The sequence below is a fragment of the Pristiophorus japonicus genome, chromosome 18, assembly GCF_044704955.1.
Source record: "Pristiophorus japonicus isolate sPriJap1 chromosome 18, sPriJap1.hap1, whole genome shotgun sequence".
In the NCBI taxonomy this organism is placed as follows: Eukaryota; Metazoa; Chordata; class Chondrichthyes; family Pristiophoridae; genus Pristiophorus; species Pristiophorus japonicus.
Window position 1 is genome coordinate 112,771,361 of NC_091994.1, and position 25,065 is coordinate 112,796,425.

Here is a 25,065-nt window from a genome sequence, read left to right on the forward strand (position 1 = left end):
TCCTGTGCTCGCTGCCCCGTGTCCTAACTCGCACCGAGTCCTGCTCACCCATCACCTCCTGTGCTCACTGCCCCGTGTCCTAACTCACACCCAGTCCCGCTCACCCATCACACCCTGTGCTCGCTGCCCCGTGTCCTAACTCGCACCGAGTCCTGCTCACCCATCACCTCCTGTGCTCGCTGCCCCGTGTCCTAACTCGCACCGAGTCCCGCTCACCCATCACCTCCTGTGCTCACTGCCCCGTGTCCTAACTCGCACCGAGTCCCGCTCACCCATCACCCCCTGTGCTCACTGCCCCGTGTCCTAACTCACACCGAGTCCCACTCACCCATCACCCCCTGTGCTCGCTGACCCATAGTGGCTCCCGGTTAAGCAACGCCTCAATTTCAAAATTCTCATCCTTATTTTCAAATCCCTACATGATCTCGCCCCTCCCTATCTCTGTAATCACCATCCAACTGTCAGAATCTCTGCCATTGTCATTGTGTGAAAGCTCTCAATATTATCTTTGGATTTTTACTCACCAGCAACACCAAGTTAATCTTACTGGGATCATGTGTAAAGTCCTGGAAATCGCTGTCTTGTAGGGACATCGATTCTGACTCTAGTTTTATACTGCAATGATCCACAATGACCAGCAGCTAATTACTGAGAGAATGGGACCGATACTCAGGGGCTGAAATTGTCCCCCTCTTTAAGGTCCATTACCGCCTCTAGGAGGCCTTTCCGATCGGGGGCAGGCGGCTGGGCCGACCCGCCTGAAGTTGCCCCCGAATCGGGGGCGGTGGAAACAGGATTGTGCCCCAGCCGTATTCCCGACCCCTTTCCGCCCTGCGGGACTGGAACCGCTGCTCAGTGCCCCCGACAGCTCTCCCCGGCGGGAAGCTGCCTGAGGCCGGGCGGCCTGTCCGCGCCTAAAGAGGAGGGCGCACCGCCGCGGCCGCCATTTTATTTTGATTGTCGGCCCGACAATGGCGGCCACGGGTTCGGCCGGGTACCCCTGCACCCCCTCCTGGGTACTGACCCGCTGGCCCGGCCGAAACCCTCCCTGGTGGCCCAGTGAGCGCCACAAAAGTGGCTGCTTTAACTGAAGGGGACAGCGTCGCTACACATCAGCACCACGCTGGTGACACCGTCCCGCCTTCTGCCCTTCAGCCGCCCCAAACACCGCAAATAAAAAAGTTAAAGAGGCCAATTCCCCTCTATTTTTCGCCCATGGATTCGGGTGGAGAATATTCATTTAATTCGAATTACGCACCCTGTTTGGGGCGGGGGGCAGTTTCGGCCCCTCAATGTTTACCTTCGTAGTCTGCACCAGACAGAGTTACTTTTCATCGACAGTATTGTCCAACTTCTCAATTCCATGTTGGTCTGTTTACCAGTGATCGGCAAGCCTAGAGTTTTACTGTTGCTCTACAGTCCAGTATTGCTACACTTCCGGTCAATGGCAGTAAGTACCCAGGGTGCCACAATCCGGCGGTCACTCTCAGGGACACTGCAGTTACCCTCTCACCAACGGTCCCTCTCAGGATGGTTTGAATTATTGCCAGATCTTTTCATTCTTACAGATCCTAAAGGAAAAGAAGATTCTTGTGTGGATATTCATGGCACAGAACCTACCAGAAGTGGCCTACCTGGTATACTTGCTCTATCTGGTGAGTGGTTTAATCGAGACCTTTCTATATCTGTGTGGGATTAGGTTCCAGTTGTAGACAGACGGGAGGAAGTCCCTGAATCTCACACACCAGCACCGGGGGTACGGTAGCACAGTGGTTACGTTACTGGACCAGTAATCCAGAACCCTGGACTGATGCTCCAGAGACACGAGTTCGAATCCCATCACAGCAGCCAGGGAATTTAAATTCAGTTAATTAAATAAATCTGGAATTAAAAAGCTACCATCACTGTGATGGTGACCCTGAAACTACTGGATTGTTGTAAACACCCATCTGGTTCACTAATGTCCTTTAGGGAAGGAAATCTGCTGCCCTTATCCGGCCTGGCCTATAGGTGACTCCAGACCCACAACAATGTGATTGATTCTGAATGGCCCAGCGAGACACTGCGTTGTACCAAAGCCAGCACTGTGGGAGCACCTTCACCACACGGACTGCAGCGGTTCAAGGCAGCTTACCACCTTCTCAAGGGGCAATTAGGGATGGGCAATAAATGCTGGCCTTGCCAGCGACGCCCACATCCTGTAAATTAAAAAGGCGCAGCTCCAGGCTGGTGGGTGTCGACACAGCTCTCGTTTCATAGAAAGGAAAAAAAATCTCTCTTGCATTTAATGGAGAGATTGATATAAGAAGCAGGATAGCTTACTGAGAGCAGCTCAGAATGTACTGTTTGCAGTTTTCACAGACAAGATAGAGGAGCTGATTTCCAGTAATGTTCGGAGACATTTTCTGCCTGGCAGTGTTGATTTGGTCACCAGATCACTCCCACCCAATCTCAGCTGGAAACTCCCCATTTAACATATTTTACGGGGCCTGGACACCCATGTTATTTAATCCCGTCAAACTGAGACCTGTTTAACTAAGCAAGGTACAACTGGCTCTGCTTTATTTAGGCCCAAAGTGCCTGACTCTCAAAATGGCTGGCCTTTTATACCAGAGCAGCACCATGTTCATGCTGCTCACTGGCCTCCAACAATGACGCCACCTGGTGGCTACAAACAGAATGTACATACATGACAGACCTCATTTGTGCTATGTTCTAGTGATGGCCTTTGATAGGCCTGCTCAACCGCCTGATTTTTAGAATCACAGAACGGTTACAGCACAGGAGGCCATTCGGCCCGTCGAGCCCGTGCCGGCTCTCTGCAAGAGCCCCTCAGCCAATCCCCCTCCCCCGTCCTTTCCCCGTAGTCCCGCACATTTATTTTCTTTCAGCTACTTATCCAACTCCCTTTTTGAAAGCCGCGATTGAGTCTGCCTCCACCACCCTCTCAGGCAGCGCATTCCAGATCCTAACCACTCGCTGCGTAAAAATGTGTTTCCTCGTGTCGCATTTGGATCTTCTGCCAATCGCCTTAAATCTGTGTCCTCTGGTTCTCCACCCTTCCGCCAATCGTAGAATCATAGAATGGTTACAGCACGGAAGGAGGCCATTCGGCCCGTCGAGCCCGTGCCGGAACAGTTACTCTCTATCTACCCTGTCCCGACCCCTCCAGAACTACTGCCATGGGTTACCTCTGCCCATTCAGACCAGACGTTAAGCTAACTGTCCGGGACAAAGTGGTTATAAAGTAAACCCGACTAGTTTTCCTACAGGTGCTCCGTGCGTGTGAGCACAGTGTGTTCCACTTCGGGCCTCACCCCTGGTGCTCGTGTCTGTTTTCCATCGCTTCCTAATTTTGTGCTCCCTGTAGGTGTGTCCTCAGTGGCAGCAGTAGGTGAGGTGTCTTGCTCTTATTCAGAGTCTCTTCGGATGGAGGTGTTCTCTTCTTCATAGGCAGTCCCTCAGAGTCGAGAAAGACTTGTCTCCACACTAAAAATGAGTTCTCAGGTGACTGATGAGTCCAATGTGGAACCTACAGTCTCTGTCACAGGTGGGGCAGACAGTGGTTGGAGGGACATAAGAACATAAGAAATAGGAGAAGGAGTAGGCCATTCGGCCCCTCGAGCCTGCCCCGCCATTTGATAAGATCATGGCTGATCCGATCATGGACTCAGCTCCACTTCCCCGCCCGCTCCCCATAACCCCTTATCCCCTTATCTTTTAAGAAACTGACTATTTCTGTCTTAAATTTATTCATTGTCCCAGCTTCCACAGCTCTCTGAGGCAGCGAATTCCACAGATTTATAACCCTCTGAGAAAAGAAATTTCTCCTCATCTCTGTTTTAAATGGGCGGCCCCTTATTCTAAGATTATGCCCTCTAGTTCTAGTCTCCCCCATCAGTGGAAACATCCTCTCTGCATCCACCTTGTCAAGCCCCCTCATAATCTTATACGCTTCGATAATATCACCTCTCATTCTTCTGAATTCCAATGAGTAGAGGCCCAACCTCCTCAACCTTTCCTCATGGGTCAACCCCCTCATCCCTGGAATCAACCTAGTGAACCTTCTCTGAACTGCCTCCTTTCGTATATTCTTTCGTAAATATGGAAACCAAAACTGCACGCAGTATTCCAGGTGTGGTCTCACCAATACTTTATATAGCTGTAGCAAGACTTCCCTACTTTTATACTCCATCTCCTTTGCAATAAAGGCCAAGATACCATTGGCCTTTCTGATCACTTGCTGTACCTGCATACTATCCTTTTGCGTTTCATGCACAAGTACCCCCAGGTCCCGCTGTACTGCGGCACTTTACAATCTTTCTCCATTTAAATAATAACTTGCTCTTTGATTTTTTTTCTGCCAAAGTGCATGACCTCACACTTTCCAACATTATACTCCATCTGACAAATTTTTGCCCACTCACTTAGCCTGTCTATGTCCTTTTGCAGATTTTTTGTGTCCTCCTCACACATTGCTTTTCCTCCCATCTTTGTATTGTCAGCAAACTTGGCTACGTTACACTCAGTCCCTTCTTCCAAGTCATTAATATAGATTGTAAATAGTTGGGGTCCCAGCACTGATCCCTGCGGCACCCCACTAGTTACTGGTTGCCAACCAAAGAATCAACCATCTGTTCTCGATTTCTTAGCCAATCCTCTATCCATGTTAATATATTGCCCCCAACCCCGTGAACTTTTATCTTGTGCAGTAACCTTTTATGTGGCACCTTGTCAAATGCCTTCTGGAAGTCCAAATACACCACATCCACTGGTTCCCTTTATCCACCCTGTTCGTTACATTCTCAAAGAACTCCAGCAAATTTGTCAAACATGACTTCCCTTTCATAAATCCATGCTGACTCTGCCTGACCGAATTTTGCTTTTCCAAATGTCCGGTGGGTGGGCGCTTGGATTGTCGTAGGCTCCTTCCGCTGTTTGCGCTTGGCTTCTGCGTGCTCCTGGCGACGAGACGCGAGGTGTTCGGTGCCTTCCCGGATGCTTCTCCACTTTGGGCGATCTTGGGCCAGAGATTCCCAGGTGTCGGTGGGGATGTGACACTCTTTCAAGGGGGCTTCGAAGGGTGTAACCCGAAGCGTTTCCTCTGCCCACCTGGGGCAGGCGGAGCTCCGAGTAGAGCGCTTGCTTTGGGAGTCTAGTGTCGGGCATGCGGACAGTGTGACCCGTCCAACGGAGCTGGTCGAGCGTGGCCAATGCTTCGGTGCTGGGGATGTTGGCCTGATCGAGAACACTGGGCCGTGAGATCCTGCTTCAGCTCTCTGCGTCCCATTTGCTGCGCTGGTGGCTGTTTTGAGGAAAAGAGGAGCTGGATTTGTTCTGTGGAACAGTTATCACCAGTGACCACAGTGAGCCTTTGTGAGTGGTAGCATTTACACCTCAGAGTGAGAAAGGTGCAGATTCGATCCCTGCTCCAGCCAGTCCGGGTAAGGGCGGCAGATTTCCTTCCTCAAAGGGCATCAGTGAACCAGATGGGTTTTTAAGTCAATCCCATAGTTACATGGTCACCATTATTGATACTAGCTTTTCATTCCAATCTATTTAATTGACTGAATTTAAATTCCCCAGCTGCTGTGGTGGGATTTGAACTCTTGTCAGCCGTGGCTCAGTGAGCAGCACTCTCTCGCCTCTGTCAGAAGGTTGTGGGTTCAAGTCCCACTCCAGGGACATAATGATGCTCCAGTGAGGGAGTGCTGCACTGTCGGAGGTGCCGTCTTTCGGATGTGTCATTAAACCGAGGCTCCGTCTGCTCTCTCAGGTGGACGTAAAAGATCCCATGGCACTATTTCAAAGAAGAGCAGGGGAGTTCTCCCCGGTGTTCCTGGGGCCAATATTTATCCCTCAATCAACCTCACTAAATTATCTGGTCATTATCACATTGCTGTTTGTGGGAGCTTGCTGTGCGCAAATTGGCTGCTGCATTTCCCACATTACAACAGTGACTACACTCCCAAAGTACTTCATTGGCTGTAAAGCGCTTTGGGAGATCCAGTGGTCGTGAAAGGCGCTATAGAAATGCAAGGGGTCAACAATAAGGGTGCATAGATTTAAAGTAATTGGGGGGAGGTATAGAGGGGATTTGAGGAGAATTTTTTTCACCCATAGGGTGGTGGGGGTCTGGAACTCACTGCCTGAAAGGGTGGTAGAGGCAGAAACCCTCACAGCATTTAAAAAGTACTTGGATGTGCAACTTAAAAGTGCTGTAATCTACAGGGCTACGGACCGAGAGCTGGAAAGTGGGATTAGGCTGGATAGCTCTTTGTCGGCCGGCGCAGACACGATGGGCCGAATGGCCTCCTTCCGTGCTGTAAATTTCTATGATTCTGTGATCAATCGAGGCCTCTGGATTAGTAACATAACCATACGCTGCCGTGGCCCTATAGGGGTGGCTGTGGGTGGCACCTCCCACACTGTATGGGCTGTGGGAGCCCTTGAACCCGCCAACCCTACAGGTCTAAGCACCCTATCGCTGCCAAAAAGATGGACGTGGCGGCCCATCACACGGCCAGCCAGCCTGAAATCCCACCCACTGCTTCGGCCAAAGTGAGGCTTAATGAGCTGAATGGCCAATTGCTGTTCCACACTTCAACATCGAGTTCTAACGGAAGTATCTGTTGTGCTTACATGTCTTTCTCTGTTCCATTGTAACTGGGAAGGTGATCACCGAATGGGGACTCAATGGAACCTACGTGCTGGAGGCGGGCGCAGTGACAAATGCCTTGGTTTCGGTCACCATCAAATTTGGGCTGTTTTGGTCGATGATCAAAGTTTCTCGGTGTTTTGGTCAAGGTCTGCACGAGAGAAGTAAGTTGGTGATTTCAGGCCTTCACATATTGGGGGCGGGGGGGGGGGAGAGAGAGGGGGGAAGGATGCAAATATCAGAACTGTATTGGTGCTGGGGCAGGGACCACAGTTATACTGCTGGTGGCACAGTTCAAGAGGTGGGAGTAAGGGAGTCTTTAAACCAGAAAGAGGGGGGGGCGGCGGCGAAAGAGCGAGCTTTGGGGGGGTGGGGAGAGAGAGAAAGCGAGCGAGCTTGGGGGGTTGGGGGGGAGAGAGAGCGAGCTTGGAGGGGGGGGGTAGCAATGATGCCAGTTCATTGGATATATTCAAGAGGGAGTTCGATGTGGCCCTTATGGCTAAAGGAATCAAGGGGTATGGAGAGAAAGCAGGAAAGGGATACTGAGGTGAATGATCAGCCATGATCTTATTGAATGGTGGTGCAGGCTCGAAGGGCCGAATGGCCTACTCCTGCACCTATTTTCTATCTTTCTATGTTTCTATGATATTTTCCAGATACTTTATGCAAGACTATTGGAATCCTGCAGAAGCATCTGTCATGTATGTACATGCTGTTTGTAGCCACCAGATGGTGTCATTGTTGGAGGCCACTAAGCAGCACGCACATGGTGCTGCTCTGGTATAAAAGGCCAGCCATTTTGTGAGTCAGACACTTTGGGACTAAATAAAGCAGAGCCAAGGTTGTACCTTGCTTAGTTAAACAATACTCAGTTTGAACCTTTATTACAAGCACAGCAGCATCGAAATCGCTCTGAAAGTGGATGAAATGTTCATGAGATCAGCAGCTGCTGTCAGGGATGACACGAGTGAATTAGCACCACCCTAACCCATACTTGGGCATCAGTGTGGCTCAGTGGGCAGCACTCTCGCCTCTGAGTCAGAAGGTTGTGGGTTCAAGTCCCACTCCAGGGATTTGAACACAAAAATCCAGGCTGGCACTCCCAGTGTAATACTGAGGGAGTGCCGCACTGTCGGAGGTGCCGTCTTTCGGATGAGACGTTAAACCGAGGCCCCGTCTGCCCTCTCAGGTGAATGTAAAAGATCCCATGGTGCTATTTTGAAGAAGAGCAGGGGAGTTATCCCCGGTGTCCTGGGGCCAATATTAAACCCTCAATCAACATAATTAAAACAGATTATCTGGTCATTGCTGTTTGTGGGAGCTTGCTGTGCAGAAATTGGCTGCTGCGTTTCCCACATTACAACAGTGACTACACTCCAAAAGTACTTCATTGGCTGTAAAGCGCTTTGGGACGTCCGGTGGTCGTGAAAGGCGCTATATAAATGCGAGTCTTTTTCTTTTATTATAGGTTAATAGTACGTCAGATACACAATCCACATGACACTAGCACTGCGCATATATGCAGAAAATGCTCACTTCTGAGCTCCCCACACAGGTCATTGTGTGGCCGAGAGCCGGCATTGCCAATGTACACCCAGGCCTCGCACTCGAGCTGGCCGTTAAGTGACTCGAGACATCCGTCTCCCAGTGGAGCATGGACCCTGAGCTTGGGAACTGGCTTTAGGGACCGGGGGAGGCAAGACCCATTGACCTGTGACCACGAGATTCTCCACGAGGTGGCAGCACGCACCAATTCCATTCTCAACCAGTGCTCACTCTCGAGTTCCTCCCGGAGGCCAAAGTCTTGGCAGGATTTATTTGTAAGGGTAAAAGACCTGTCAGTTCTTCCCCAACCTGTTGGCAGCTCATCTCAGGACCGAGGAGCAGCAATGAGCAAGGCCAAGAGGCCGATCTCCTCCCTCTGCCCCATTACTGGAGAGAATCTCTGAAACATGGTTAAAAAACTCGGCTGGTTTGGGGGTAAAGAATGAATCAGTGACCATGCTGGAAAGTATTATGTCCGTAATGTACTTATGAATGACTCCACGAGGCAATGTTTTGAACTCAAACTGTAGTGACCTTGGTCCTTTAATCCAAACTCCAGAGTGAGGAACAAGCATGGTGTGCAGCCTTTTATACTGGGCCCTGGCACCAGGGCAGGAAACCCTGGTCTCCACCAGTTGCACCCTCTAGTGGTGCCAGCATAGTATATACACAGTGTAAACCTTATTGATAGTACATCAGGTAAACAAGTCTCCATCTTATGCAACTATACAGTGACTACACAGAGAGTATATCCATAGTCTGCATATACAACAGAAAGGTTGCAGTTTTTACTTCGGCCTGTGTGGGGTGCTGCAGCTTTTCAAATGAATCGCCTACAGATTTATCTTTAACAATATAATAAATAGCAACAATACACAATAAAACCCCAAATCACAGGAGCTTTGTCTCATAGATACTCATCGTCACTCTGAATGTTCCAAGCTTTGTTTAGGATCCTTTACTGGATCTGCACCCTTGCAAAGATGCTCTTTAAGTATCTAAATGTGAAAAGAAAGACTTGAATTTACATAGTGCCTCTCACCTCCTCAGGACGTGCCAAACTGCTTTACAACCAATCAGTGCTTTCGAACATCAGAAATAGGAGCAGGAGTCGGCCATTCAGCCCCTCGAGCCTGCTCCGGCATTTAATACGATCATGACTGATCTGACCATGGACTCAGCTCCACTTCCCCGCCCGCTCCCCATAACCCTCGACATCCCTTATCATTCAAAAATCTATCTATCTCCACCTTAAATACATTCAATGACCCAGCCTCCACAGCTCTCTGGGGCAGAGAATTCCACAGATTGACAACCCTCAGAAAGAAGAAATTCCTCCTCATCTCTGTTTTAAATGGACGACCCCTTATTCTGAAACTATGTCCCCTGGTTCTAGATTCCCCCACGAGGGGAAACATCCTCTCTGCATCTACCCTGTCAAATACCCTCAGAATCTTATACATTTAAATAAGATCTCTTTTTATGCTTCTAAACTCCAATGAGTACAGGCCCAGCCTGCTCGACCTTTCTTCATAAGACCGTGTTGTTTTGAAGTGTGGTCACTGCTGTAAAGTGGGAAACACGGCAGCCAGTGACCAGATAATGTGGGGCTGAAGTTTCCCCGTTCTGCGCGGGGTCCGGGCCGCCATCGTGCAGCCCGCCGTTCCGTCTGTGCCGGGCTGCGGCTGAGCACCGCGCCACCCCAGTGCAGGCCGTCAGAGGCCGGGCAGAGTCCGAAGGGGAGGGGCGTTGAACCGTGTCAGCACTACACAGAGAAACCGCATGGTGCTGCCACTCCCGCCCGAGCAGCGCCACGGATACCGCCCCAACAGGAAGTGGAGTCTGCGGCATTGTGATCCACTTCCTGTGAGGGGCAGTAGCCGCAATTTCCCGACTGGGTTACCGCCCCCTAAAGGGGCGCTGGGGAATTTCGCCCCCTCTGTGTTTGGTGATGTTGGTTGAGGGATAACTATTGGCCAGGGTGCCGGGGATAACTCCCTGCTCTTAGAATCATTACAGCACAGAAGGAGGCCATTGGGCCCATGCCGGCTCTCTGCAAGAGCCTCTCAGCCAGCCCCACTCCCCCGCCCTTTCCCCACAACCCTACAATTTATTTTTCTTCTGGTACCTTCAATTCCTTATCTTTACATCCACTGAGAGCAGACGGGGCTGTGGTGTAATATTCGAACTGAAAGACGGCACCTCTGACAGTGCAGCGCTCCCTCAGCACTGCACTGGAGTGTCAGCCTGGATTATGTCCTCTAGTCTCTGGAGTGGGACTCGAACACACAACCTTCTGACTCGGAGGCGAGAGTGCCGCCCACTGAGCCAAACTGACACTAGTAATGCTCTTGGCGGCTTTACTTGTGCCAGCCCGATGCCATAGCAACTCGAGAATTACTGAAGCAGAAATTGAACCCTTAACACATTAGCAGTTTCTTTGTGTTTTTTAATGAATCGATTTACAGGTTCGGGTGAAATTTGTTAAAATAGTGCACAGGAAATTCACCCGAACACATTGACCAATTTATTATAAAGAGCGCACAAAATAAAGTCTGCCCCTAAGCGTGCTGGCCGATAGATCGGAACTAATTCTGGGGCCTTCCAGCATTTTCAGCAAAACAATGAGAAAATAAGCATGCTCAATGCTCAGATAAACATCGATCACAGAATCAGAGACATTCACAACACAGGAGGCCGCCATTCGGCCGACAAAGAGCTACCCAGCTTCATCCCACTTTCCAGCTCTTGGTCCGTAGCCCTGTAGGTTACGGCACTTCAGGTGCACATTCAAGTACTTTTTAAATGTGGTGAGAGTTTCTGCCTCTACCACCCTTTCAGGCCGTGAGTTCCAGACCCCCCCCACCCTCTGGGTGAAAAAAGTTCTCCTCAAATCCCCTTTAAACCTTCCACCAATTTCTTTAAATCTATGGCCATTGAGACAACACTTCAGGACAGAGACCCGTGATGCTGGGAGTGATGTGGCCCACAGGAAGATTCACTCGGCCTCCTCCTGCTGAGACTGTGTAGGCAGCCAGGGCATTTGAGGTTGGGACTGGGCCTCACAACGAGTGAATTTACCGTGATATTTTTTTTACTTATTTAAGCAGACGCTGCCGGTGCAGCGGGTGTGTTACAGGCGGGTTGTGTTCCTGGGGAAGACGGGTCTGTATCCCCCTCGCTGGATATGGCGAGGCAGGGCGTTTGCATAGGGGAAGACGCTACATTACCCGCAGCTTCCAAACCTTTCTCCATTTGCGGTAAAAATACGATAAAAATTTGTAGAGACAAAGACAAAAAGGAGGGAGAGAGAAAGCAGGGAATTATAGACCGGTCAGCCTGACCTCAGTAGTGGGTAAAATGATGGAATCAATTATTAAGGATGTCATAGCAGTGCATTTAGAAAGAGGTGACATGATAGGTCCAAGTCAGCATGGATTTGTGAAAGGGAAATCATGCTTGACAAATCTTCTGGAATTTTTTGAGGATGTTTCCAGTAGAGTGGACAAGGGAGAACCAGTTGATGTGGTGTATTTGGACTTTCAGAAGGCGTTCGACAAGGTCCCACACAAGAGATTGATGTGCAAAGTTAGAGCACATGGGATTGGGGGTAGTGTGCTGACATGGATTGAGAACTGGTTGTCAGACAGGAAGCAAAGAGTAGGAGTAAATGGGTACTTTTCAGAATGGCAGGCAGTGACTAGTGGGGTACCGCAAGATTCTGTGCTGGGGCCCCAGCTGTTTACACTGTACATTAATGATTTAGATGAGGGGATTAAATGTAGTATCTCCAAATTTGCGGATGACACTAAGTTGGGTGGCAGTGTGAGCTGTGAGGAGGATGCTGTGAGGCTGCAGAGCGACTTGGATAGGTTAGGTGAGTGGGCAAATGCATGGCAGATGAAGTATAATGTGGATAAATGTGAGGTTATCCACTTTGGTGGTAAAAACAGAGAGACAGACTATTATCTGAATGGTGACAGATTAGGAAAAGGGGAGGTGCAATGAGACCTGGGTGTCATGGTACATCAGTCATTGAAGGTTGGCATGCAGGTGCAGCAGGCGGTTAAGAAAGCAAATGGCATGTTGGCCTTCATAGCGAGGCGATTTGAGTACAGGGGCAGGGAGGTGTTGCTACAGTTGTACAGGGCATTGGTGAGGCGTATTGAGGAGTATTGTGTACAGTTTTGGTCTCCTAACCTGAGGAAGGACATTCTTGCTATTGAGGGAGTGCAGCGAAGGTTCACCAGACTGATTCCCGGGATGGCGGGACTGACCTATCAAGAAAGACTGGATCAACTGGGCTTGTATTCACTGGAGTTCAGAAGAATGAGAGGGGACCTCATAGAAACGTTTAAAATTCTGACGGGGTTAGACAGGTTAGATGCAGGAAGAATGTTCCCAATGTTGGGGAAGTCCAGAACCAGGGGACACAGTCTAAGGATAAGGGGTAAGCCATTTAGGACCGAGATGAGGAGGAATTTCTTCACCCAGAGAGTGGTGAACCTGTGGAATTCTCTACCACAGAAAGTTGTTGAGGCCAATTCACTAAATATATTCAAAAAGGAATTAGATGAAGTCCTTACTACTAGGGGGATCAAGGGGTATGGCGAGAAAGCAGGAATGGGGTACTGAAGTTGCATGATCAGCCATGAACTCATTGAATGGCGGTGCAGGCTAGAAGGGCCGAATGGCCTACTCCTGCACCTATTTTCTATGTTTCTACATCGATGCAACGCCTCTCACAACAAAACAGCCTCTCGGCACAAACACAGTAATAAACAGTTGAAAGACATGCTCCTCATCAGCCTTGGTTTGTTTTTTCTGACACAGAAACCCTGCGGCTCATTATAGGCTGGAATGTATTTGCTTCATGGGTTCTTTGCTTAAGAATTCATAGCAACACATTGCTATTCAGAACTAGTTAATTTATTAATGAAGGTTTAACAATCGCACTACACATTACCGGTTCATCCACCAGGCTCACAACTGCATACCTCCGAACCCAACTGACTGGTTTTATTGAGTCTTGCAAACAACACGTGATTGGCCAAGCCACTCACAATGCAATAGCTCTACAGCTATTTTGAGCCTAACTTTAAGTCAAGTGCCCCCTTTTTGTAAGGGCCACAAAACCCACAAATTAACAAATTAACAAGGGAACTTTGCCAAATTAAAGTAAAATTCTGTTCTCGGGGGTAGTGATGCACTCCAGTCCCTCCACAACTGCTCGACAAACCTGTGATCATCCGCACAGGTGCATGCGTTACACTGGGACTGGGTTCATTCATTGTCTTTGAATCAAAAACACAAATTCTTTGGCATGAAAAACCCAATTTCTAAATTTGTGGCTGATACCAAATTGTGGGGATAGTCGATACTGTGGAGGACTGCAGCAAATTACAGGCAACAAATAAACTTGCAGAATGGGCAGATAATTGGCAAATGAAGTTCAACACAGATAAATTTTGGGAGGAAGAATAGGGAAGTCACTTATTACTGGGAGGGTGTGAGTCTGGGTGGGGTAGAGGAACAAAGGGATCTCGGATTACAAATACACACATCACAAGGTCATAAAAAAAGCAAACCAAACACTGGGGTTTATTGCTAGAGCGATAGAATTGAAAAGTAGGGAAGTTATGCTAAACCTGTATCGAACCTTGGTTAGATCACACTTGGAGCACTGCGTACAGATCTGGTCTGGTTAGACCACACGGAGCACTGTGTACAGTTCTGGTCTGGTTAGATCACACTTGGAGCACTGCGTACAGTTCTGGTCTGGTTAGACCACACGGAGCACTGCGTACAATTCTGGTCACCGTATTATAAAATGGATATAGAGGCACTGGAGAGGGTGCAGAGAAGGTTTACAAAGATGATAACAGAAACGCGAGGGTTTACATATCAGGAAAGGATGGACTGGCTGGGTCTCTTTTCTCTTGAAAAAAGAAGTTTGAGGGGTGACCTAACTGAGGAGTTTAAAATGATGAAAGGTTTTGATAGAGTGGATACAGAGAGACTGTTTCCACTTGTGGGGAAGAGCATAACTAGAGGCCATCAATATAAGATAGTCACCAAGAAATCCAATGGGGAATTCAGGAGAAACTTCTTTACCCAGAGAGTGGTGAGAATGTGGAACTCGCTGCCACAGGGAGGGGTTGAGGCGAATAGTATCGATGTATTTAAGGGGAGGTTGGACAAGTGCATGGGGGAAAAGGGAATAGAGGGTTATGCTGATAGATTTAGATGAGGAAAGACGGGAGGAGGCTCGAGTGGAGCATAAACGCCGGCATGGACTGGTTGGGCCGAATGGCCTGTTTCTGTGCTGTATATCCGATGTAAATAATTATCTTTCATGCTGAACATTTCTAATTACTTTTTTGGCCTTTTTTCCCATTTTTCTCCTTTCTTTCCTAGTGTTTACTTCCACCGAGCCCCAGCCATAGACTCAGGGTCTCTCCAAGGGTAAGGAGGATGCTATTCTATTATTCACTGTTTTCCAATGTCCACCTGTAGGAATGTTCTGTCTCCACCAAGTGCCTGTGGGTGACAAGGTGACTCTCCCTTTCCATTCAAGCGTCCAGAGGAAACCTATTCAACCAGCAGCCCGGCCAAGACATCCAGCCCAACAGCTACAGGCAAACAGCGTCAGGGCCTTCTGAACCGCTGGAACCCACAAGTTCACGCGACCCAAAATATCCAGCGGATGTAGAATACTGATCGGTGTGTGCAATTATCGGATTGAGTGCGCAAAGCTTATTTGCCAATCTAGTTTCAACTGGAAAGATCCTTGCTCGTGAGGCTCCTCCATTAGTGACACGTCACATTGTGTGACCCTGCACTTACACAATGGCTGTGCTTCACATTCAGACGTAGGTAGCGCCCATACTCTCTGGAGTTTAGAAGAATCAGAGGTGATCTCATTGAAACATACAAGATTCTGAGGGGGCTTGACAGGGTAGATGCAGGGAGGATGTTTCCCCGGGCTGGGGAGTCTAGAATCAGGGGTCACAGTCTCAGGATAAGGGGTCGGCCATTTAGGACTGAGATGAGGAGGAATTTCTTCACTCAGAGGGTGGTGTATCTCTGTAATTCTCTGCCCCAGAGGGCTGTGGAGGCTCAGTCGTTGAGTATATTCAAGGCTGAGATCGATAGATTTTTGGGCACTAGGGGCATCGAGGGATATGGCGATCAGGGGGGAAAGTGGAGTTGAGGCAGAAGATCAGCCAATGATCTGATTGAATGGTGGAGCAGGCTCGAGGGGACGAATGGCCAATTCCTGCTCCTATTTGTGGTGAGCAGCTTCCCTGAGCTGGGGGGTTTGCTGGATCAGGCTCTTTGGGACCGATGAGATGCTCGGGTGATGGGGAGAACATGACGAGGAGATCAAGCCTAAAATAAGGCAAGAGGGAAGTCTGAGAGTCCATTCACAGGGCCAAACACTGAACGATATCTTTTGTCTCTCTCAGGCTCATAACTCAAAGTTACGATCGATCCAGCTGCCTTCAGCCCCCTTCCACACTCAGAGGGAAATAATCGAATCTTCCCTTCCCAGAACGGCCGTGAAAAACTCCGTCACTTACGCAATGCGTCAGCATTAACGAGCGCATGTATTTTTATATTGCAATGTTTGTACAAATTCAAGAGTTCTTTGAAAATGAACATTTTTTAAATGTGAAAAAATAGAGTTCTTTGGGATAATGGAGTTACTACGGAATATGTATATTTTGATATCTTCTATTCAGACTTTTGACACTGAGTGTATTGTACATCTTTGAACGGGATGACCAGGGTTGCTCAATCCAATGACTCTGATCACATCTGGTGTTGGAGATTAATCAGTGCATTCCACTTAGAACTGGACATAACTTCATTGGCAGATTTTTACATTAATCAATATACTGTACTGGAATTCATTATTTTTTCTTATTAATTGCTGCTTCACGAGGCTGCGTTAAAGTTGCAGCCCATGGAATACAGGTATTATAACTGGGAATTCTACTGTAAAATATTGTCATTCGAACACTTCGCACATTCGTATGAAATGACCGTCAGTGTTCACTAGGTTAACAAAGTGTCAGCCGGGGCTCAGTGGGCAGCACACTTGCCTTGGAGTCAGAAGGTTGTGGGTTCAAGTCCCACTCCAGGGACTTAAGCACAAAAATCTAGGCTGATACTCTAGTGCAGTGCTGAGGGAATGCTGCAATGCTGAGGGAGCACTGCAATGTCTGAGGAGCAGTATTAAGGGAGTGCTGCACTGTTGGAGGGGCAGTACTGAGGGATGAGATATTAAACCAAGTGCTCCTCTGCTCTCTCAGGTGGATGTAAAAGATCCCATGGCACTATTTTGAAGAAGAGCAGGGGAGCTCTCCCCAGTGTCCTGGGGCCAATATTTATCCCTCAATCAACATCACTCAAACAGATTATCTGGGTCATTATCACATTGCTGTGTGTGGGAGCTTGCTGTGCACAAATTGGCTGCTGTGTTTCCCACATTACAACAGTGGCTACACTCCAAAAATACTGCTTTGGCTGTAAAGCACGTCCAGTGATCAAGAAAGGCGCTATAGAAATACAAGTCTTTGTTTCAATGCTGCTAAAGTATCGGACAAAGTAATATTTAAACAATAATATCACCAAGTACAGGCTTACTGAATGAATGACATATGAATACACGTGCTGTCATTTGGATCCTTAACTTTAGCGGGATGTGTAATCGGGCCGCGGGAGGATGAGGAGATGTGTCGGGTCTCGATGATCCATCCCAGTGCGAGGCAGGCTTGATTCAGCAAGGCCAGCGTTTATTAACCATCCCAAATTGCCCCCATGCTCACCATTACTGATACTAGCTTTTTAATCCCAGATTTATTTAATGAATTAAATTTAAATTCCCCAGCTGCCGTGGTGGGATTTGAACTTGGGTCTCTGGATCATCAGTCCAGGGATTGGGATTAGTGACATAACCACAATACTGCCGTCCCATCGATGGACCAGCTCACCTTCTCCTGCCTGTCAATTTCACATGTTTAACAAAACAAGCTCATAATGTTTATCATACAAGAAAAGTAACGTAAGATTGCTTTTACTTGTCTGTTTTATATATGAATTGTGTTGTGCAAATTGCCATAGAAGTGACAAAGTCTGTGTGTTTTTCATAAGTATTCCTACATTTCGCCGTGACTATACTTCACAAGTACTTCATTGGCTGTAAAGCGCTTTTGGACGTCCCGAGATCAGGAAAGGCGCTACATAAATGCAAGTCTTTTTTCTTTTTTTAGTACTTTACCACTTGGTTTTGATTCTTTTGAATTATTCAGTCTCAGGATGTGAGCCTCACTGGCAAGGCCGGCGTTTATTGCCCATCCCTAATTGCTCCTTGAGAAGGTGGTGGTGAGCCGCCTTCTTGAACCGCTGCAGTCCGTGTGGTGAAGATGCTCCCACAGTGCTGTTAGGGAGGGAGTTCCAGGATTTTGATGAAGTGAAGACTAACAAAAAAAATTCTGAACCTTTCTGTGGTTCCAATATGTCTCAGTCACATGACTCGCCACTCTCTGAGCCAAATTCCCTCCTGTCTAAAACTTATTATTGCATTTGTTCTTTGGCTGCAACTCATGTCAGGTTTGTCCCCGCTTTCTACTGGTTGTGGGTTTTATCCAGCACAATGCTGCCCAGCATCATAACCCAAGGCAAGTGGCTGGGAACCAACCAATGTGCGGAAGTGAATCCGCTCTCAGTCCCACTTCAGAGTGAACTTTGTGATATATGACACCATTTCATCGGTGGCTGCCATTGATGAACCGCTCTGCTCTCTGGATTACAGAGGAACATAAGAACATAGGAGATAGGAGCAGGAGTAGGCCATTCGGCCCCTCGATCCCTGATCCGCCATTCAATAAGATCATGGCTGATCTGATCATGGACTCGGCTCCACTTCCCCGCCCGCTCCCCATGACCCTTCACTCCCTTATCGCTCAAAAATCTCACTGTGACCACATGGGAGCACCTGACACACTATTTCCTATTTGAGGGTTCCCTCTCTACATGTCTGCAGCAGGGTCGATCCCGAGGACATTGGATGGGAACCTGGAATGTCTGGATTCGCTCGGCCAACAAGTGTCCGACGGGTCGCTGCTCCAGTCTGTTCACCACATTCACACTGTCAAACTGGGCCGCAGAAAACGCCTGCAGAATTCACAAACCCAACGTTAGACGCTCTGGGCCCTAAAATGCAGGACAGTGCGATGGGGCGAAACTCTCAGCCGCCTGCTGCATCAGATGTTGGCCCAAACCCCAAGCCGCGGGCTCGGACCAGGCTGCTGACACCTGTAGAGACACTGGTCGCATTGTCCTGATAAGACCCTGGCAACGTGCTGCTCCAATGGGAGAGGACAGCCTGGAGGAGCCAGAGGCCCTTAAAGGGCCACAGGTTTTCCTCATAGGGAGACAAAGTGCCTCCATTCAACAGATAATCTGTCCTGCCCTGGGCTCAGTAACATTCACCATTAACCACTTCTGGTGACTTTGCTAATCCCGCAATGGATCCAATAGCATCTGTGTCTTCACCTCGGCCTAGCATCGGCAAGCTGGCCAGAATTCCTGGGATTGCGTAAGTAGGGGGCTGTGGAGGGGGTGGGGCTGTGGGGGGAGGGGGTGGGGTGAGTTGGGGGGGTGGGGGAGTTGGGGGGCTGTGAAGGGGAGGTGGGATGGGGTGGGGTGGGGGGGGAAGATGCGCCTGTTCCCATCCCCCGACTGCTATTTAGGACACTGCGGACACGGTGTGGAAAACCTCCTGGACCCGGGTTTTGCTGCGAACGTCTGGGACCCCAGTGGGTGATGGGCACGAACTCTGTCCTCGCCCTCCCCAGGAATTTCAGCTCCTGTGCCTCGTCTGTGAGACTTTAGGCCTGGTTGCCTGCTGTAGCACAGGCCGTGCAGTAGAAATCAGTGGCCACCTTGAAAGTAGAGAGCTCCCGTCTACTGTGTGCACAAGAAGTGGCAAGGGGTCAAGGGAATGTTCCCGATGTTGGGGAAGTCCAGAACCAGGGGTCACAGTCTAAGGATAAGGGGTAAGCCATTTAGGACCAAGATGAGGAGAAACTTCTTCACCCAGAGAGTGGTGAACCTGTGGAATTCTCTACCACAGAAAGTTGTTGAGGCCAATTCACTAAATATATTCAAAAAGGAGTTAGATGAAGTCCTTACTACTCGGGGGATCAAGGGGTATGGCGAGAAAGCAGGAATGGGGTACTGAAGTTGCATGTTCAGCCATGAACTCATTGAATGGCGGTGCAGGCTGGAAGGTCCGAATGGCCTACTCCTGCACCTATTTTCTATGTTTCTATGAACAGGCAGCGGAAGGAGCGTGCGGCAAACCAGACTCCCCACCCACCCTTTCCTTCAACCACTGTCTGTCCCACCTGTGACAGAGACTGTAATTCCCCTATTGGACTGTTCAGTCACCTGAGAACTCACTTTTAGAGTGGAAGCAAGTCTTCCTCGATTCCCAGGGACTGCCTGTGGAGATGACACAGAAGGAATCAGCTTGCAAACCTGAAAATCTAGTTGGCTGCTTTGTGCCTGTTGTAGCTACAGAATCAGATGAAGTGCAGTCCACAAGTCTGCATAAGTCATTGCGGCTGAGGGGAGATCGCTGAAGGGCTTCAGCGATGGTCCAGAATGGCCTTCTAGATTTGAGACGGGCTGGTGGTGAGTCGGCCTGGATTGGCAGGTCTTTGCTGGTGTAGCGGTTGTATTCTCTGGAGACGGCGTATTCGCGGTGTAGGTGTGGTGGGGCGATGTTTGCTCACGGGCAGCGGATGTGTTGGTGTTGATAAAAGCGTGCCGGTGATAATTCTCATAATAGAATTCAGCTGGGCATCAGCGGATTTGCCGTGCCCACTGGGTAGCCATGCCGGAGAGCAGTACTGTGCTGTAGAGTACACCGGGGCGAGTGTTGCCGTACCGAGGGTTGTGGTTGTGGGCCGCCCCGAGCTGTGCGAGAACACTACCGCAGGTCAGGGCTATAAACAGAGCTGTAGCGCTGGGCCCTGGAACACCGGGGCGGAGGTGCGGCAAATGGGGGTACGGGGCCCAGAAGAGCCGAGGGCCCAGGGGCAGCACGGGCCCAGCCCACACTGCGATGTGTGCACACTGGGTCCGTGCAGCAGAGCAGGTCTCCAGTCGTCCTGGTTAACCCTTGCCCCTGGACCAAGACCTCGATCTGTCAAGCCCCGTGTGGTGGCTGGTGTGCAACGGTCACCCCACGTTAAAAAAATCCACGCACAGGCATCTTCCACCCTTCAACAGGAGTTCAGGACTGGAACATCGGGTCCTTCATTGAAACACCTGTGAACTCGTGGAAGCAAGTCATCCTCGCTCAAGGGACCGCCTCTGATGCGGAGACTGAATGGAAACCTTGGGCTCAATTTCCTCAGTGATCTGCACCGTTTTTTTTGGCCTAAATTAAAATATCCAAGTTTCCCCAAAGATTGTGCGCTGGTGGAACTCAAGTAGGTAGGATTTTTTTCGGCTAAGATTTTTTTTTACCTCATTAGGGGCGTAACCTGCCACCCGCGCCAATTCTGGCCGTTTACGCAAGTTTGGCCAGCTCCGATTTACTCCAGTTTTTCTTAGGACGGTGTATGTTGACCACTCTGAGAAAACCTGCTGGGCCGTTAACTAAATCGGCACAGGTCAGAGAATCAGCCCAGCACGTGCAGTTCCACGGCCCGGACAGCAGTGGGGGGGGGGGGGGGGGGGCGGGGGAGGAGAGGTGGGGGGGGGGCGGGGGAGGGGGGAAGAGAGGTGGGCGGAGGGGGGAGGAGAGGTGGGGGGAGAGCGGGGGAGGGGGAGGAGAGGTGGGGGGGGAACCAACGGGGGGGGAGCGGGGAGGAGAGGTGGGGGGGGGACCAACGGGGGGGGGCGAAGGGGGGAGCGGGGGAGGGGGAGGAGAGGTTGGGGGGGAACCAACGAGGGGAGCGGGGGAGGAGAGGTTGTGGGGGAACCAACGAGGGGAAGGGGGGGAGCGGGGGAGGGGGAGGAGAGGTGGGGGTGGACCAACGGGGGGGGGGGTAGGAGGGTGCGGCAGGGGGGAGGGGAGGGGGAGGAGAGAGAGAGAGTGGTGGAGGGGGAGCGGGGAGGCCTTTCGGCCAGGGATAGTAGCGGGTACCAGGGTATGGGCGCCGGGCGTCAGGAGAGGGAGGGGGGGGATAGACTTTTGGCATAAACACTTCAATAATTTAATGCTGGGATGCTGCTGCAATTTGCGAGGGGCTTGTGCAGGTTGCTGTGAGCTGGCCAGAATGTGTTGTATGTTTCACTTTCCAGCCTCAGCCCGCAGTGTGTCCCTCGTTACCCTGGCAACCTGATCTTTTTGCCGCAGATCTTAGGCTTCACTCCCAAAGCTAAAGGATAGGCTAGGCGACGCCAAAATCAAAATTCAAACGGAGAAAGTTGGATGTTTTTTTTTTGATGTAGTTGGGCCCAAAAAAAACCGGGAGTCATCAAGTACGCCCAAAAAAACGGCTTTGGGGAAAATTGAGGCCCTTATTTGTAACAGAGGTGGTGGGTTACCCTGTGAAACAATGCACTACCCCACTGTATCACCGAGCACTGGGACCTGGAAGGGTACATGTTGTACGGCCCTGCTCCCGGTGAGGGCCTTGGCCATATGGGAGCTTGGGCCCGGGGTAGAGCCACAAACACTACAGGACTGTGACACTGTAGGGCTTACTCTGGGCCTGGCCTCCCCGTACACCGAGGTTCTACCCTCGAGCCACACCTGTAAAGCTGACCTCCACCAGGAGAATTTCCGATCCCTGCTAAACGCACGCCTCACCATCTCGTTGGGAGACACAAGATTTTTTTTTTAAAGCGGTGGTTTGATTCTTACCAGTGCAGTTTAATCTGAAACAAAGATATGCAGCAGCTTCCGGTGTTGATCAGAAAACAAATATCACACCTGGAGCTGGAATTGAGAGTAAAATTCAACCCGGCATCTGTGGTCCATTTAAATGAAGTTATTGAGAGTTTGTTCCTAACCTATCGTCAGGCACTGTATGTGAGGGGGGCACTATGTGTAGGGGGGGGGGGGGGCACTGTGTGTGGGGGGGGCACTGTGTGTGAGGGGGGCACTGTGTGTGAGGGGGGCACTGTGTGTGAGGGGGGCACTGTGTGTGGGGGGGCACTGTGTGTGAGGGGGGCACTGTGTGTTGGGGGGGCAATGTGTGTGGGGGAGGGCACTGTGTGTGAGGGGGGCACTGTGTGTGGGGGGGGCAATGTGTGTGGGGGAGGGCACTGTGTGTGAGGGGGGCACTGTGTGTGGGGGGGCAATGTGTGTGAGGGGGGGCACTGTGTGTGAGGGGGGGCACTGTGTGTGTGTGGGGGGCACTGTGTGTAAGAAATAACTGTAACCCCGTATCAGAATTATTTTTAAATAAAATCTTTTTTGAAGCATCGTGTTAAATAAAATATTATCTAAAGAATTTAAATGTGATAATCGTACTGCTACAGAAATAGTTTTTTTATTTGGAGATGTCACAATTGGGAACACATGAAAAAAATCAGCTTAGTCTGTATTCTACATTAATATTTACAACAACAACTTACATTTATATAGCACTTTTAACATCGGAAAATATCCGGAGATGCTACGTAGGAGTGCAATCAGACAAAATTTGACACCCCACCAAAAAGGAGATATTAGCAAAGGTGACTAAAGCTGGGTCAAAGGGGTCGGTTTTAGGAAGCATTTTAAAGGAGGAGAGAGAGGCGGAGAGGTTTAGGGAGGGAGTTCCAGGGCTTGGGGCCCAGGCAGCTGAAGACACAGCCAGCGATGGTGGAGCGAATGGGGTGGAGGATGCACAAGGGGCCAGAATTGGAGAAACGCAGATATCTCGGGGGGCTGTGGGGCTGGGGGAGATTACAGAGATAGGGAGGGGCGAGGCTATGGAGGGATTTGAAAACAAGGATGGGAATTTTAAAATTGAGGCGTCGCTTAACGGGAGATGGGTGAATGGGACGGTGCTGATATTTAGCAATACAATAGGACTGTTATTTTGAATAATTAACTAATGTCATATGAAGAGAAAACATGATTATGTCACACGACAGAACCTAAATCTTAACTCATGGCGCTGACTAGAATTACACAGAATGTACAGCACAGAGACCGGCCATTCGGCCCATCGGGTCTGTGCTGGGGTTATTCTCCACACCAGCCCCCTCTCACCCCTCGTTCTCTCACCCCCTTCACCATATCCTTCTATTCCTTTCTCCCTCATGTACTTCCTCAACAACTCAATGTCGTCAGTCAACCTTCGGACCATCCCTTCATGCCCTCTGAACCATGAAGATTCAGGAATTTAAGGGGAAAGCTTTTCACCCAGAGGGTGGTAGAGGCAGAAACCCTCAGCACATTTAAAAAAGTACCTGGATGTGCACCTGAAGTGCCGTAACCTACAGGGCTACTGACCGAGAGCTGGAAAGTGGGATTAGGCTGGGTAGCTCTTGGTCGGCCGGCGTGGACACGATGGGCCGAATGGCCTCCTTCCGTGTTGTAACTTTCTATGAGTCTATGAAGACAATCTCCAGGAATTTCCTTGGGATTTCTCCTGATTGACTGCCGTAACTCTGGCAGAAAGCACACATAAGAATTAGGAGCAGGAGTCGGCCATACGGCCCATCGAGCCTGCTCCGCCATTTAATAAGATCATGGTTGATCTGATCTTGGCCTCAACTCCACTTCCCCGCCCGCTCCCCATTGTAATAGAGAGCACCACCTAGTGGACTACTGCTCCACCATGTGGACTACTGTGGTAGTGTAACTGCTAATGTTTACAGTAAAGCAAGTTCCAGATTCAAGCCATCTTGAATGTGTGTGCTTCAGTGATGACGTAAGGATATATTGCAGCCATAACCCTCGCAACTGGGCTCACTGGGGCTGAAATGGTCCAGCTGACTTCAAGGCAGTGGAGTTTTTCACCCGTGAGCAGGGGCGGGATTCAAACCCGGGGTTCGAGGGGCGAGAGGCCGCCTAGATTTCCCCCACCCCGTCTCTATTCTGAGCTTCCCCAGGAAGCCTGATGCAGAGCGAAGGGCTGGCAGTCCACATGCGGAGAGACGGGGCGTGGCGCGGTATAAACGCCAGCCCTGCGGTTCGCGCACTGCACGAGCCCACAAACACAAAAGGCGAGCGACCAACTAAACCGTGATTGCAATTGAAGTTTCAGGGAGCAAAGCTGGCCAGGACACCGGTGGGGAGTAGTGCCATGGGATCTTTAATATCCACGGGAACCACCAGAACAAGCAGATAGTTTAATGCTTAATTTAAGTTAAGTTAATTTAATCCGTTTAATTTAACACAGTGACATTTCCAATAAAGCACCACTTCCTCTAAGTTCCACCTCCTTGTGATAAGGAGCTTGAACTGACAGGCTTCGAATCAGAGACAAGAGCACGATTGTTTTTATTCCTTATTCATTCACGGGATGTGGGCGTAGTGCTCACTGCCGCGTGTCCTAACTCACACCAAGTCCCGCTCACCCATCACCCCCCTGTGCTCACTGCCGCGTGTTCTAACCCGCACCAAGTCCCGCTCACTCATCACCCCCTGTGCTCACTGCCGCGTGTCCTAACTCACACCAAGTCCCGCTCACCCATCACCCACTGTGCTCACTGCCGCATGTTCTAACCCGCACCAAGTCCCGCTCACCCATCACCCCCTGTGCTCACTACCGCGTGTCCTAACTCACACCAAGTCCCGCTCACCCATCACCCACTGTGCTCACTGCCGCATGTTCTAACCCGCACCAAGTCCCGCTCACCCATCACCCCCTGTGCTCACTGACCTACATTGGCTCCCG

General features: G+C 50.0%; 1 protein-coding gene across 2 annotated transcripts in view; it reads left to right on the forward strand.

Annotated features, from left to right (window-relative positions):
* LOC139229341 (uncharacterized) overlaps window positions 1–17,456 on the forward strand; it is a 52,811-nt gene extending 35,355 nt beyond the window's left edge. Inside the window, exons 8-11 of one of the 2 annotated variants that reach the window (XM_070861048.1) lie at window positions 1,569–1,655; window positions 6,675–6,822; window positions 14,621–14,668; window positions 15,673–17,456. In XM_070861048.1, the coding sequence (XP_070717149.1) occupies window positions 1,569–1,655; window positions 6,675–6,822; window positions 14,621–14,649 (264 nt within the window). In that variant the 3' untranslated portion in view covers window positions 14,650–14,668; window positions 15,673–17,456. Of the gene's footprint in view, window positions 1–1,568; window positions 1,656–6,674; window positions 6,823–14,620; window positions 14,669–14,719; window positions 15,167–15,672 lie in introns of those variants that run through there. The other variant, XM_070861047.1, reaches the window with a different exon arrangement.
* The last annotated feature ends 7,609 nt before the right edge of the window (window positions 17,457–25,065 follow it).